The sequence below is a fragment of the Xyrauchen texanus genome, chromosome 36 (genome assembly GCF_025860055.1).
Source record: "Xyrauchen texanus isolate HMW12.3.18 chromosome 36, RBS_HiC_50CHRs, whole genome shotgun sequence".
In the NCBI taxonomy this organism is placed as follows: Eukaryota; Metazoa; Chordata; class Actinopteri; order Cypriniformes; family Catostomidae; genus Xyrauchen; species Xyrauchen texanus.
Window position 1 is genome coordinate 12,295,462 of NC_068311.1, and position 15,784 is coordinate 12,311,245.

The 15,784-nt window shown below is 37.2% G+C and overlaps 1 protein-coding gene across 1 annotated transcript in view; it reads left to right on the plus strand.

Moving 5' to 3' along the window:
• The window catches only part of LOC127629543 (WSC domain-containing protein 1-like), a 56,350-nt gene extending 51,912 nt beyond the window's left edge, over window positions 1–4,438 (plus strand). The window contains exon 9 of the mRNA XM_052106631.1: window positions 111–4,438. Coding sequence (XP_051962591.1) covers window positions 111–463 — 353 coding nt within the window. The 3' untranslated portion in view covers window positions 464–4,438. The remainder of the gene's footprint in view (window positions 1–110) is intronic.
• The last annotated feature ends 11,346 nt before the right edge of the window (window positions 4,439–15,784 follow it).

Below are 15,784 nucleotides of genomic sequence, written 5' to 3' on the forward strand. Positions count from 1 at the left end.
ACAATCCATCCATGCATCCATTCATCCATCCATCCATCCATCCAGCATGTAAATCCTGTATCTAATCTTTCTTTCTCACCAGTGTTATTCTTCTTTCTCTCCCTTACTAGATTGGCCAGAATTTGTTGGTAGTTATGCATCCTGGTGGGCTTCACATGTATTGGACTGGCTGCGTTATGGAAAGAGACTGCTGGTGGTGCATTATGAGGAGTTGCAAGAGTCACTGGTGCCTACACTGCAATCCATCACTTCTTTCCTCAATGCAAGTGTCAGTGCAGAACGCCTCCTCTGTGCTGAATGTAACAAGGATGGCCACTTTAAACGCACAGGTGCACGACGGCCCACCTTTGACCCTTTCACCCCAGATATGAAACGGTTGATTGATGGTTACATCAGTGCCGTAAGCCAGGCTCTCAAAGCCAGCAAGCATACCTGCTTGCCGCAGGAGTACCTTCCAAGATGATAAGTCCAGAACTAGTGCAGCACTCATAGCCTCAAGGCCCGGCACCTAAAACTGTGATGTCTAGGATTACCAACCATTGGAGATATTTAAAATCTCCTAACAATGTAATTCCTCTCAAAGTGTGGTGGAAAATAATGGCATATGATGCCATTCATTACACTGTAAGTAGTAGTTCAACATGGTGAAATACTGTGATGAATAATTATAGACATTAGATCTGACAATGGCAAACTGGGACTCTAAATGAACATCTCTAGTTGAAGGCTATATTTAAGTTGTTTAGGACTTTCTCTACGCATATAGGAAGAACTTTAAGTCTACTTGAAACTGCATTTGTTTTCATTTTACATCATAATGTCACGTGTTTTGAGAGATTTATAGTTCAACAAGAAAAATGTAGGCCATGACTTGATTTTATCCACTGGGAATTCATTGGATTGTAGAAAGTGAGCGTTACATACAGTGCCAGTATTGAACCAAGCAATTTGAAGTCAAAAGGTTTAGAAAAACAACAACAACAGATAATTAAGAAATGTAGTTTCAGAAGTTTTTGATGATATAAAGATTTAATTGTTTACAATACAACCAAAAACATGCATTAATTAAATAGGGTCAATTTTGAGTGTCGTCAAAAGTAACAGTACTTTGGTCGGTACTAAAGTCGGTACTAAAATAAAAAAGATGTACCGATACCAGTGATTCTACAGTACTGGTAGTACCGAGCGCTGAATTAATTCAGTTCCCACACAGTGTCTTACTGACACATGACTGTTTTCAAATGCTCACATGCTTATATGTGCGAGTGCTCTGTTGCACCTTTTACACTGAAATGCACAACTACTCAAATTAAAATCATGATATGTACTAGTATGATTATTTAACCACGACATACTGCAATCTTAGTCTGTATGAGCTGCTTGAGCTTTAAATGAATGTGTGAAGCAGACCGCTCATACACTGGAAACCCCACAGACTATGAGAATCATTCATGTTGTATGAGAGATGACAGAGCAGAGCACTAAACCACTCTGAAGTGTTATTTTTATATCATTTAAATAATTAAATCACAGCATTTGAGCTTTAACGATTGCACTGGGCCATGTAGCAAACTATTTATCCGGAGAAGTTAAACTTCCGTCAAAAATACACGTCAAAATAAAAGTACGATTCATAATAAAAGCTAAATGCCTGAAATTGAAGAAATTGCATCTGAAATAAATTAAAAACTATATGGTACAATGTAATCCTTACTGTAGAAATAATTATAATAATAATATTGAATAATGATTAATGAAAAATTATTATAATAATAATAAAGATTAAGCAATATGTCACAAGCAAAAGGGCTTTTGTACTGAATAAATGTTTGTTAAAAAATGCAATGGTATATTGAAATGTAATTGTTCTATTTTTTTAATTGTTAAAAGTTTAAGGAAAAGTTTCTGATTAGACGCCATTTTGATAATGACAGTAAATTAAACATTAAAACATGGAATTCTGGAAAATGTTATTTAAAAAAAAAGGGAATAAAAAGATTTGGCGAAAAAATAAAACAGATTTCAGTAGGGCCCTGCTTAAAAACAAACATGCATATCTTTTAATTTATTACTAAGCAAATTAACTTTAGGCTAAAGGAGTGTGTTTCTGTGGTAACAAGAACTGTGAAATTTCACTGGGATCGGTACTGACTACTGAAATTTTAGTACCATGACAACATTTATGTTGGCTTTAAATGCTTAACACTTCATCTACATGAGTTTTAGTGCAAAACAGATGTTGCTAATTAATTTGATATGACCAGTTAGATAGTGACAGATTTCTCTGAGATATTAGAGTTTACAACATTAAATGTTAGAATAACAATATTACCATTTCAGTATTGTTGTAAACAGTGACTGTTTTCTATATAGGAACAGATTTGAACTCTAATTGTATGATGCAGAATGTTTCAGATTATTTACAAGGCTGATAAACACCAGGATGGTTGTAACCTGTTAACATAATACTTAGTTCTATCAGGAAGACTTGCAGACTTGAGTGAAATTTAAGGTTACATTTATTTGATGAATATAAAACAGAAAAGTAATGTCTCTCTTTGGCAGTCCGAAGAAGTTGTTTTCGGAACCGTCATATCCTGCCAGAGGTAAGAGGCAGGGGCCTGGAGCCTACCCCCGTGCAGGACTCAACTAGTGGTGGTGGGGTGGTGGAGGTTGCTGTGTTAGCACACTGAAACAATGTAATAGATTGTGAGCATACTTATAAAGCAACGGCTTGCATGTGATTGGCTGGGCATTACCTAGCTAATGGTGCGATTATGTACAGCTGCTAGTCTTCCCGCTAGAACTACGCTGCGCTTACATTTCTGGGAAATGTCATGGGGTAGCAGATTGAATAAGCCACATTTCCTTTGTAAACATTCACAGAAGACCCCCCATCCTGCTAGCTTCCTTCAAACATGGAAAGGAAGGTTTTTTTGGCTGGACTAGATAAGATTTGTCTAGAAGAATGATGCTAGCCTGATGCTAATCCTCCCAGTGCTGATTAGCACACCACTAGCATGCTCCAGATGTGTCTGATTAAGAGCTGGTGTAATACTACATTACACATTTTTGAACTGGGATCATCTGCAAATTAAGACAATGTCACTGTAGGGCTGGTAGCAGGATTCCCACAAGGGTCTAATTTATTTAAAAAGACACAAAAGATCTATCAGTTTGTATGATATAATATAGGCTAATGAAAATTATATTCAAAGAATATTTCCATCTTATTGTAATAATTTCACAAGGCGAGTATTGATATTCAATTTTTTTTTTATTCTTCTTTTATAAATGTTTGCCAATAAGTCAGCCTGAAGCATTTAAATAAATAGTCCCGAACCTGTTGATCCAGTTCACAAAACTAATTTGGTTCTTGAGTTCTACTCACTGACTCAATGATCTGGTCACAGTTCACTGGAGGGGAAGATGGAGTTTTTTCATTTAACCATTTAACCACTTTAACTGCCTTTGCACTGCAAGGATGATTGCAAAGATTATGCATTAGTGTTGTTTCAGATTTATCGAATTTACAATTAATTAAATTATTCTTTGAAACAGATCAAAAGCCTAAAACCTGAGCATATCTAAAACATTTTTAACTATTCATTTGCTGCCTGGGAAGCATTGGCATTTCCTACAGGTAATGCAAATATAATTTTTGAGTTTGATCCACCAGTCCTCATGTTTACTTTATAATTTATTTACTTTTTAAGTTGTAAATAAATTTATTTGGCAATCATATTTTTTGCCCAGTTCTGTATTATGGAATAGATTCATCAGTGATCTCAACACAAATTTGAATAATGTGAGCCATATATCAGGTTTAATGAAATAAAAATGCAATAGGTTGGCCTCTACAGCTTTCCCCCTTAATTGTCCAAAAAAATGGATTCAGCAAGTCTATGCCTTGGAGAGTAGAATGATGTGTGCCCTGTATGAATTATAAATAAATTCTATTGCGCCTCCAATGTGATTTCCTGCAGGCTTGGTGCTGAGGTCATTGAGTCTTGCCTGGAGAACTGTGACAGATTAATGTCTAAATGAAAAGGACTTTTATTTCCATGCTTAAGTTGAAGATTGCTACAGTATATGGTATACATGCGCAACATCAAAGTATGGTAGTGTGTGACTGCATATGTGTTGTGTATGTATGCACGTACACTTGTGCTTGTGTTCTAGTGCCTCATTCTGTGGGGGAAAAAAATGATTTCTTCATGAATTCATTATGTTTGCCGATTCTTCCACAGCAGGAAATTAGTTCTTGTTTCTGCCATCTTAAAACAAAGGAACAAGAACAAGAGGCATAATGTGCTAAAGTCTTTTGATGTCATTCAGACTTGGTGACTGATATTCATTTGTGTGGAGCTATTGAAAGGGGCCGGCCCCTCAAGGTTTTACTGCTATTGTGAAAAACACTGAATAAAATTAAATTAATGATGGAAGCAGGTGTCTTTTCTCTCTTTTTCTTTTCTCAGAAACTGTGACAAAATTGTTTGAGGCCATAAAGTCACTTGAATGTTTCAGGTGTTCAATGATTCACTCTTACGATATATAGTGAAAAATAAATCTGACAGATGCCTGGCAGACTGGATTATTTGTTATTTTAACTTGTAAATCTTTTAACAATATCCCAAAATTAGAAGAATATATTCTATATAGTCTATAGACTTTATTCTTTATTCTGTGTATTTGTCAAATTTGTTCACCATAACATTTTCTTAAAAGGGATAGTTCACCCACAAATTTAAATTATCTCATCATTTACTCACCCTCATGCCAACCCAGATGTGTATGACTTTCTTCAGCAGAACACAAACAAAGATTTTTATAAGAATATCTCAACTCTGTTGGTCCATACAATGCAAAATATAAGTAATTTTGTTTACTTTAAATCTCCACTTTCAGAAACTTAACATTCACCACATGTGGCTTTCAGATGTAAAATTTGAGATTTAGAGCAAAAAAGGACTTAAATTTGTATCTGTTTCTCACCCAAACCAATCATGTCGCTTATGAAGAAATGGATTAAACCATTTTGGAGCTACAACAGTCTGATCACCATTCACTTGCATTGTAAGGACCTACAGAGCAGTAGGGATTGATTACTGACAGGGCCAATGGGGCCAGTGCCCAGGGGCCCTTGACTTCAAGGGGGGCCCCGGGCTTTAAGGATGCAAAATCCAGTTTGGCGATCTCCCCTGCATAACAACTTTTGTAGGGGGTTCATTGGAGATAATTGGCCCTGCAGAGCTGAGATGTTCTTCTAAAAATCTTCATTTGTGTTCTGCTGAATAAAGAAAGTCATACACATCTGGGATGGCATGATGTTGACTAAATAATGAGAGAATTTAAATTTTTTGGTGAACCATCCCTTTTAAAGGGATTTAAGGGTTCTATTTCATGATTTTCCACCTCTCTTAGAAGATGGGGTGCCTGAATCCATCTTGCATTGCACTTTATTCATATTTCTATTCTCTCTCTGTATTCATTGCTTTGAGCCCCCTTAGAGCACACCAAACAGAATAAGACTGCATATTCATTCCCTTGTGTTATTTAAAGCTGCTGGCATTATGTCTTTTAAATATGGCTGTGTGCCTCTCTCATGGTAGCTCAAGTTCAACACAACCGACTCTTGCCCTATCTCATGCACGTACAGTTAAAACATATCCGAGATGAAAAAGGAGCACTATGGCAGTGAACTAAGCAAAAGCGTGAGAATGCAAAGGTTTATCTGAGTACTCTGACAAAGGCACATAATGGTTGTACAACAGCAAACATCTCAGGCCACATCCATACTGAAACATTTTGTTTGAAAACGCATAATTTTCTGTAAGCTTTAGTGTTCTGTTCACACAAAGATGGCATATATGACAGCAAAAACTGAGCTTTACGAGAACGCTTTCCTAAGTGGATAAACTTGAAATTATGTAATGATAGGGAAAATGGAGATATTTGAAAATGATTGTTGATATTGTCATGCAGGGCTGGACTGGGACAAAAAATAGGCACCACAGTTTCTACAGTAGTGTTAGGCTACTAACGGCAATGCAATAAGAATGGAGATGTGTTGATTTAAAGATCTCACTCTGCTGCCAGTAGATGCATTGTGCGGGAGGGCTAGTCCCACTTTGCTCTCACGCTATGCTGTTAAATCAGGCAACGCTGTTACTCGACATACTTTTGGAGTATTTGGTGTTTTCCATGCACAGCAATAAATGGCAGTGCTAAATAAATAAGAGTGGGGCGATTGACCGGCCCACAGGGACTTCCGGTGCTTAAAATGGCCAGTCCATCACTGTTGTCATGTGACGTGGTCATGTGATCCATTCAACCTAAAACAATCAAGATGCCGGCGCATGTTGTAGCAGCTCTATAGTGCCTGATGTTCACTTTGATAGCATTGTTAAAGATAAATTATACTTTGTACAACCTTTACAGTACATTCTTTCAAATTTGAAGGGAAGTTTACTCTGAATTGCTGTCCTGTTACAGAACATGAGGAAAATTGCATTTCAGACCGTACATGTTCAATGTGGACAAGCAACTTTTGGAAAATGCTTGAAAGCGGCATTGTGGACGGAGAGTGTTACGAAAACACCCTTTTCAAATGTATCCGGATTTTTGCAGACGTAGCATCAAACAGTAACAAATCTAGTGTTTGTGATCATTCAGATTACATGTTTACAAACAAGAACATTTTCATCAATAAGGTAAATATAAGTACGCTACCTATAAGCGTATACTTTCAACCCACATGAAAAACAACCAGAGTGATTGTTGGATGCAAAAAATATTCTCACTCAATTCTTTTGCAACAAGATCACACAGCAAATCGACATGTTGCTTCCGAAAGCTCATGCACCCTGAAATCAACCCCATACAGCTGAAATACTGACAAGAGCCATCCCCCAACAGATGTATTTGCATCGATTAAAAAGTAAATGTTTTTCTAATTTTACAGATAGCACATTGCGCAAGCAACCCCTGAGACACAGGTTCTGGTCCCGAGGGAACCTGGAAGTAATTGTGTTCACATAAACAATGGATTCAAAGGATGCATTTTTGCTCTAAAATTACAATTTTACTCCACTGATGATTAGGTTTAGGTTTGGGCTATGGGTTAGGGGCAGTGGTGTAGTAGTTGTTAGCAGTTATCACAGGTGGCAAGATGACGCCAGTGCGGTTGTTGGCATGCCGTCGCTCCTGTCCTGTGTTACGTGTCCTGAGTCTGTTTGTGTTATTTGTGTGTGTGTCTGTGTACAAAAGGAACTAGTACCTTACTGTCCTATGATCGCCAAGCCCTTCTTAATATACAATCGTCTGTCATGGACTTGAGTGTTCAAAATCATGGTGGAGAGCGATTTTTATATAACCACTTTTCTTCACCTTTTCCCATGGGTGTGTGCCATATTCCTGGCTGCTCACTTCATCTTAAGCAGGGGCGTAGGAGCCATTATACGTGGGGGGGACATGTCCCCACATTTCAAAATCTAAGTTTTGTCCCCCCACTATTTCCCAATGTAAGATTTTGTTTTGCATTGCCTGCCTATCTCTGCCGATTTCGGAGTCTCCAAATGAATCCATTCTGTAACTTTTAAATAGGCCTACGCCCAATTCAAAGTCACGTTGCTCGCGGTACTAGACAGATCCGCAGACTGTACGCTCCACAAAGTTGCGTTCAGACCTTCAGCTGTTTTCTTCAGCAGTCTGTTCAAGTTGCAGCTGACAGCCTGTTCTGCATCTAAAGGTAAAACCTCCCACACTTGTCTGTCTGGAGTAAAGTTTTAGAAAATCTTCTTGACTGACAGATCGCGTTCCTTCATCGTTTTGTCATCTGTCAGTTGTGCAGTTACCCAAAATCTCATGAATGAAGTTAAAACCCTTCATGTCACTGGATGAAATAAAATCGACTAGCAAAAATACAGGAGGCCGCCTTACAAACGAGTGTGTGTGGAGGATATTGTCATTTCGCCGTAAGGTTTTGATAGCGTCATTTATTTATAAGGAGGGCAACACTCCAGTCCAGGAGGTGGCACTAATGCACCTAAAAACGGTTTATTTATGTATGCTTCGGCAGCCGGTGTTTTTATTTCTTGTATGTAAATCTAGTATGATGTAAATGTGAGGTAAGTTAACGTAGGAAAGGAAACGTGGAAGTAAAAATACTGAAATAAATACTGATAACATATTTTGGGCGGTTTTGTTTGCATTTTGGCGGTTTTTGAACAGTTTTTGGGCTAATTCAGCCGATGAAATGGCAGATTGCTGGTTTTCAGTTTGATCATCAGTTTTGTTGTATTTTGAAACTGTCAAATATAGCCTTAGAAGCAAACTATCTAATTTTATGTGGTGTAAAACAGGCAAATGTTAGCTAATTAGTTAACTAGCTATATGCTATCAAAGCTGATGAACAGCCAAGAGTGTGTGAATGTGCCATTGATACGTGTCCATAAACTATGTAGAAGTAACATTAGTCACAAATTGTTCACACAGATATGAGCATCCTACAGTACTTTAAGAGGAAGAGGACAGAGGAGAACGGGCTTGTAAGTTTAATGAATAGCTACATACAGTATATTCTAAAATTCACATAGTAAAACTTTAGATCAAATTAGGCCAACGGCATGTCATCAGAGATTGCATTGAAACCAGTTCTGTGTCCTCAAACATTTGTTACTTTCCTAGACAGGAGATGAAGAGACCACAGAACAGGGAGAGTTAGGGCCAAGTGAGACACAGGTAATGGGACTATAACAGAATGCTCATTTGTGTAGGATAACAGAATACATTGGTACTGTGTCCAGCTAATTTAACTAGTTGTTCTTATGATTAATATACAGGTGCTGGTCTTATAATTAGAATATCATCAAAAAGTTGATTTATTTCAGTAATTCCAATAAAAAAGTGAAACTTGGATATTATATTCATTCATTACACACAGACTGATATATTTCAAATGTTTATTTCATTTAATTGTGAGGATTAAAACTGACAACTAATGAAAATACCAAATTCAGTATCTCCGAAAATTAGAATATTACTTAAGACCTATACAAAAAAAAGATTTTTAGAAATGTTGGCCAACTAAAAAGTATGAACATGTAAAGTATGAGCATGTACAGCACTCAATACTTAGTTGGGGCTCCTTTTGCCTGAATTACTGCAGCAATGCGGCGTGGCATGGAGTCGATCAGTCTGTGGCACTGCTCGGGTGTTATGAGAGCCCAGGTTGCTCTGATAGTGGCCTTCAGCTCTTCTGCATTGTTGGGTCTGGCGTATTGCATCTTCCTCTTCACAATACCCCATAGATTTTCTATTGGGTTAAGGTCAGGCGAGTTTGCTGGCCAATTAAGAACAGGGATACCATGGTCCTTAAACCAGGTACTGGTAGCTTTGGCACTGTGTGCAGGTGCCAAGTCCTGTTGGAAAATGAAATCTGCATCTCCATAACGTTGGTCAGCAGCAGGAAGCATGAAGTGCTCTAAAACTTCCTGGTAAACTTCAGAAAACACAGTGGACCAACACCAGCAGATGACATGGCACCCCAAACCATCACTGACTGTGGAAACTTTACACTGGACTTCAAGCAACGTGGATTGTGTGCCTCTCCTCTCTTCCTCCAGACTCTGGGACCTTGGTTTCCACATGAGATGCAACATTTGCTCTCATCAGAAAAGAGGACTTTGGTCCACTGTGCTTTATTAAATCCAGAGTCAACGCAGCTGTCTACCAGGACATTTTCAGAGCACTTCATGCTTGCTTCATTTTCCGGCAGGATTTGCACCTGCCCACACTGCCAAAAGAACCAAAAGCTGGTTCAATGACCATGGTATTACTGTTTAACTACTGTGTGATTTTATGTAATATTCTATTTTTTTGGGATTTTGATTTCATGGGTTTCATAAGCTGTAAGCCATAATCATCAAAATTATAACAAATAAAGGCTTGAAATATCTCACTTTGCATGTAATGAGTCTATATAATATATTAGTTTCACCTGTTAAGTTGAATTCTTGAAATAAATCAACTTTTTGATGATATTCTAATTTTATGACCAGCACCTGTATATATTTGAATGTAAAATGAGTTTATCGCTGAAGCTTTATAATGATAAGCTACGCTAAGTAAAGTGGCTTTTTATGATAACAATTTATAGAGTTTGATTTGTGTTATCAACATAAACTCAGTCTCCATCCATCACCAGGCTCTGCCTCAGCCTCTCTCCATTGCCAACCTCTTTATCACAAGGCTCTGTCCCAGCCCGATCATCTTCTAAATGGTGTGTTTTCATTTATGTGTTCTTTATTAAATAAAGTATGTTTTTGTACAGTTCATGGTAGTCATTTGGTTGTAGTTATATTAGATTGCTTCTCTCTGTTTTTATAATCTACCCAGTCTGTCACTGCATATACCCTCTTACAACCAAACTAAGTAGTACAGTCTGTTCCGAAAAGTCATTAGAAATTAGCATTTAAGTGCTTTATATATATTAAAAATATTTAAAAAAGCGGGGAATTTCCCCCGAACCCCCCTAGCATTTCCTGTCCCCCCCAGGTTCAAAATTGCTCCTACGCCCCTGATCTTAAGAGATGCTACAGAATGCAAGGAAAACGAGGCGGTCTCTTGGTTAGAATTAAGAGATCTCTGCACAAGTCTACGGCGATTGTCAGTTCCACGTTTGGCGATGTTTGCGGAGATGATGGCTGGCACAAATAAATCACAGCTCTGCATACATTGGAGCCCAAATACACCTGTCTATTGCCCATCCTACCAGATTCTGCATAATCTGCGTGTGCTCCAGTGCAACTACGAATCATCAGAAGAGGAGCCAATCTCCGAAATCTCCAATCACTGGAATACTCAAAGCCGTCGAAAGTAGAGGTCAACCGATATATCAGTTTTGCAGATTAATCGGCATCGATAACAATTTCTGGAACTATCGGTTATCAGCAAAAATCCACACCAATATAATATGCATTTAGAACGGCACCGGAGGTGCATTTGGACAGAATTTGAATAAGAAGCAAATTAAAGTAATGTGAACTTGCCTACAAACAGACACATACAGAACTTCCTGGACAGTTTGGATGGAATGTCACATTTAAAAGCATGAGGGTTTAAAAATGTTGTTCGAGAGAGAGAGAATTACGGGTATGACCGTCATGTGTGTGTTTATGTTTGTGTGTTTTGGTTTAAGTTTTCATTAAATTATTATTTATATTGACAAGCCGGTTCTCGCCTCCTCCTTGCCCATCTTAACCCCCGTTACAATATATTATTATTATTATTGTCATCATTAGTATTTGTTTAAAATGTATAACAATATTTAAGTTGAAAGTTCCAAAAAATAATGAATGTGTGAATGAAAAGTTGACTGATGACTTACAACTAACAACTAACAAGAGATCCCTTTAAATCCAGATGTAAGTTGAAACATTTTTGGGAGAAAAAAAAAAGAAAGAAAAATCAAAAATAAAACACTGGTTTCTTTTCTACTGAAGACTTGAAGACTGGAATTACTGTTAACTCTGCTGCTACATTATCCAGTATACTAGTAATATATGTATAAATGTATAGCTTATTAAGAAACTAAAGTGTTTCTTAATAATCTATACATTTATATTGAAATAATGTGTAGTTAGAGGTTTGTGTTTATTTACATATTAAAGAGTACTCCCAATTAGTTCCACACAATAATGTAAAGATATTCTAAACTGATTATGCAAAAAAACAACACTGGTATCGGATCGGGATCCGTATTGGCCGATACTGAGATTTCCGGTATCAGAATCGGATCGGAAAAGAAAAAGTGGTATCGGTGCATCCCTACTTTAAATGTTGTTTTTTCATTCAGTATCGATTTTAAAAACTAACGGCCGATTAATCTTCCCAACTTAGTTATCGGTATCTGCAAAATCCTATATCGGTCGACCTCTAGTCAAAAGCATTATCGGATGCTGCTTCACTACAAGCTGGAAATTCCTATATTTCTAAGATGGCTTTGGTAAATGGAAGATCTAGTTCCAATAAAACCTTAATCTTAAATGATTTCTTCAAATTTTATGAACTGGATTTCCTATTTGTAACAGAGACTTGGCTTCACATTGGTGAGTTGGATCCTTTATCTGAACTCTGTCCAAGCAGTGTTGCCAACTTAGCGACATTGTCACAAGATTTAGTGACTTTTCAGACCTCTTTAATGACTTTTATTAAAAAAAGATTACTAGTGACAAATCTAGCGACTTTTTGGAGAAACCTTAGCTACTTCCTTAGAAGAAAGTCACCAATACTGCCCCATGAGCGTGTGGTTTTGCTTTCCTGCCCGGACTCGGAGGCACACCTGTCTCTGCGTCTACTCTGTTCAGTGAGACTGACAGAAAGAGGGGTGAGCAGGCGAGAAGGCGGAGCAGCACAGTCAGTTGACCACACTGCAGCTGACATAGACATGAATGAGCTGAGCATGTGCAATGCGTTGTCAAGGACCAATCACGAATCTGTATTGTTTGCTCCCCTTTAGTTTTACATTTAAAGATTTTAATTTGACCATTTATTTTTATTATTTTCATGCACTTAATCACAGGAGATTTTTAGACAGTTGTTCATTCCTGTTTCTGAACTCTCTGAATTCAGACACTTACTTAGACAACTCTGTACATTGTACTTAATTCAAACACGTAACAAACTTTATATTTTGCTACATTCGTATATAGGGAATTTATAGGGTATTACAGTATGTACGGTGAGCACAGGGAAGCAAACACATGTATATGGCGGACACTATGCAAAATGCAAATGAGATACGTTGACGTCACGGATATGTTAATTAGCGTATGGCGTCATCTAGTGACATTTATTTTTTTGAGCAGGCTTTAGCTACTTTCTATTGAAACTAGTTGGCAACACTGTTCAAAGTGACTGTGATTTTTTTTAGCTCCCCTAGGACTGGGGCTAGGTGAGGGGTTGGCTTCAGTTTTTAAAAATAGTTTTAAGTGCCGATAATTGCCCTCAGAACAGGACATTTACTAAAGTCTCAGCTGCACAGTCCAGTACTCTGTGCTCTCATTTGCAGGCCTCCTACGTAAATATAATAAGGACCTCATATAGTTAAATACATTTATATGGCTTATTTGTTTCTCCGGTTTTCCTACCGCTCTATTCAACGTATACAAGTTCTCCCAATAAACTCAACGCATCCACACTTTTCTCATGAGAATGTATTTGACCTGTTGCCACCCATCTCGTTGTCCCGTAAACTGATTAGATGGCATCACGGCGACATTGTTCCAGATCATTAATTTAACACAGACATAATTTCGACATTTTTCAAACGGTGGGTAAGGGGTCATCTAAAAAGTCCACACATTTTGCTAAAATTTTATAATATTGTGGAGGCTGTGGTAAGGGACTGTCTGATAAGTTCACATATAAAACAAAAACTATGGATTTTCTTTTTTAAACAAAAGTTTCAATATAAATGTTCAATAAGATGAACAAAATTATACAGATCCAACAATGTATGAATACTATCAATGAGTCATAAACACAAGTATAAGTGAATGAAAATATAAATAATTAAAATAAAGTAAATAACAATAACAAAAAAAAACGTACAAATATTTATAAAACAATAGCGATGTATACATAAGATAAATAATCGAAGAAATAAAAATAGCTATATTTTTGATAAGTCATGGGTCAGGAAATTTCTCAGCATATAAGAAAGAATATACACTTTTTATTGTTAATAACTCAAAAAGCATGTATTGCTAAAAATGTGAAGGATGTGGTAAGGGAACATCTGAATACATTTATTACCCTCCAATACACATCTTACCCTAGGGGGCACCAGAATTCATAACTGATTCCCGCCTGCACTTTTTCATCCTAAGTTTACAATGTTGCAACTTAGTTACAACACACACTGACAGCACCATCATCATCAGCACTGTCTGATCATGGCTGGGTCTTCTCGCATCAACTCGGGTATTACACAACCGCAGCAATAGAATGGGACCCGACCGGACCCGGCTGACCATATATAACGTGGATCCGAACACGTACGGTTGAGAAAAAATGAAGTAGCTTGAATTTAGCATGCACTCTTTTGGCATGTAGCTTGTAGTGCAACTTGCTACTTTTTCTGAAGTTAGCGCTTATCTTAGCTTAAATAATTTTTCTATTGAGTAGTTGGTAGCTCAGCTAACTAAATCTTTTGAGTAGCTTACACAACACTGGTGCCCATTAATTCAGCAACACTTCCAGCTTCTTTTTTTTTTCAATTCTAAAAATTACAAACATTTTTTTAGTGGTAGGATTAGGGTGTGGGTTATTCTACATTTAGTCAGTAATGATAATTAGCTTTATATAAAAACAATATCTATGTTTCCATTTAGATAGCCAAGTAAACTTATGTGCGTCTGTGTGTGTGAGTTTGCTTCAAGCCTCCTGACCTCCAAAATCTAATTAGCCCAGGTCATATTCAGCCAGGTGAAGTCAGTTTAGATAAACTAATTGTTTTGTCTGAACAGATGCACCCTTGATATAAGACGTTTCACCCTTTGAACAAGGCTGGAACTGCGATGCATATTGATGCAGTCATACAGATGGCAATTTACCTCCAGTGCCAGACTTAGTGCCACATTAGCATTGAAATAGCTTCCATTTCCAACATGCCTTATGCATCTAAAAAAAGAACAAGCTCATATAGCATGCCACATAGGCGGAATTCATATGCTATTCTATCATTACGCTAATGGCATATTCAAACCTCTCACCCGTCAGCTGCCGCTTTTATTTTTCATAACATTTACAGCAGATTTCCTGAATGAGCACAAGGACATATTCCTCAAAAATATTTATTGTTTCTTCTTTAAAAAAAAAAAGATAGAGAGAAAGAGAGAGAGAAAAGGAAAATAGTCTATGCTGAGTGGAAAATATTTTCCTACTATAGTACATGTCCTTGGTGGTCTAACAGTGGACCATGACTAACTTGTAATCTGCTTGGAGCTGTGATGGGCACAAAGCATCAATCACGCTCCAGCCAAAACCCACATTTGTGTGCAGCTGTAGCCTTGAAATGATTTCACAATGAAGTGATATTTTCAAATTTCAGCCATGATGAAGGGCACATGTTGACAGAAAAAAAGCATATCCTTATTTTAAAAAGCCTCACAAAGAGAATCCAACTATACACAACCTGAGTTGTAATACAGGTAACGCTGTAGTTACATCTTTAGATGTGAAATTTGTCAATAGAGAAATTATTATCCAGAAAGCCCTGGTAAGATAAAACACAAAATATAGTTCATATTAGTCATCATTTACTCACCCTAATGTTCCAAACCCATATTACTTTCTTTCTTCTGTGGATCACAGAAGGAGATGTTAGGCATGTCAGCATCAGTCACCATTAATTTTCATTATATGAAAAAATAGCAGCATCAACATTCTTTAAAATTCCTGCTTTTTTATTTTTAATGAAACAAAAGTTATACAGGATAGGAACAACATCAGTGTGAGTAAATTATGACAAAAATAAAAATTTTGATTAACTATCCCTTTAAAAGACAGACGCCTTATTGTCATCTGTAACCATTAGTAGGGGACAACGGGGCACATACTAACTCTTTGGTTTTCTCAAGTTTCTGTAAATGCACTTGGGGTTCAAAGTATTTTTCTTTTTTAATATTAATTTGACAAATGTCTGGTACATGCTTTTCTCATTATCTACATGGAAAGAAGTAAAGTGAAATGTTAAAATGTGCCCCATATGCGGGGGATG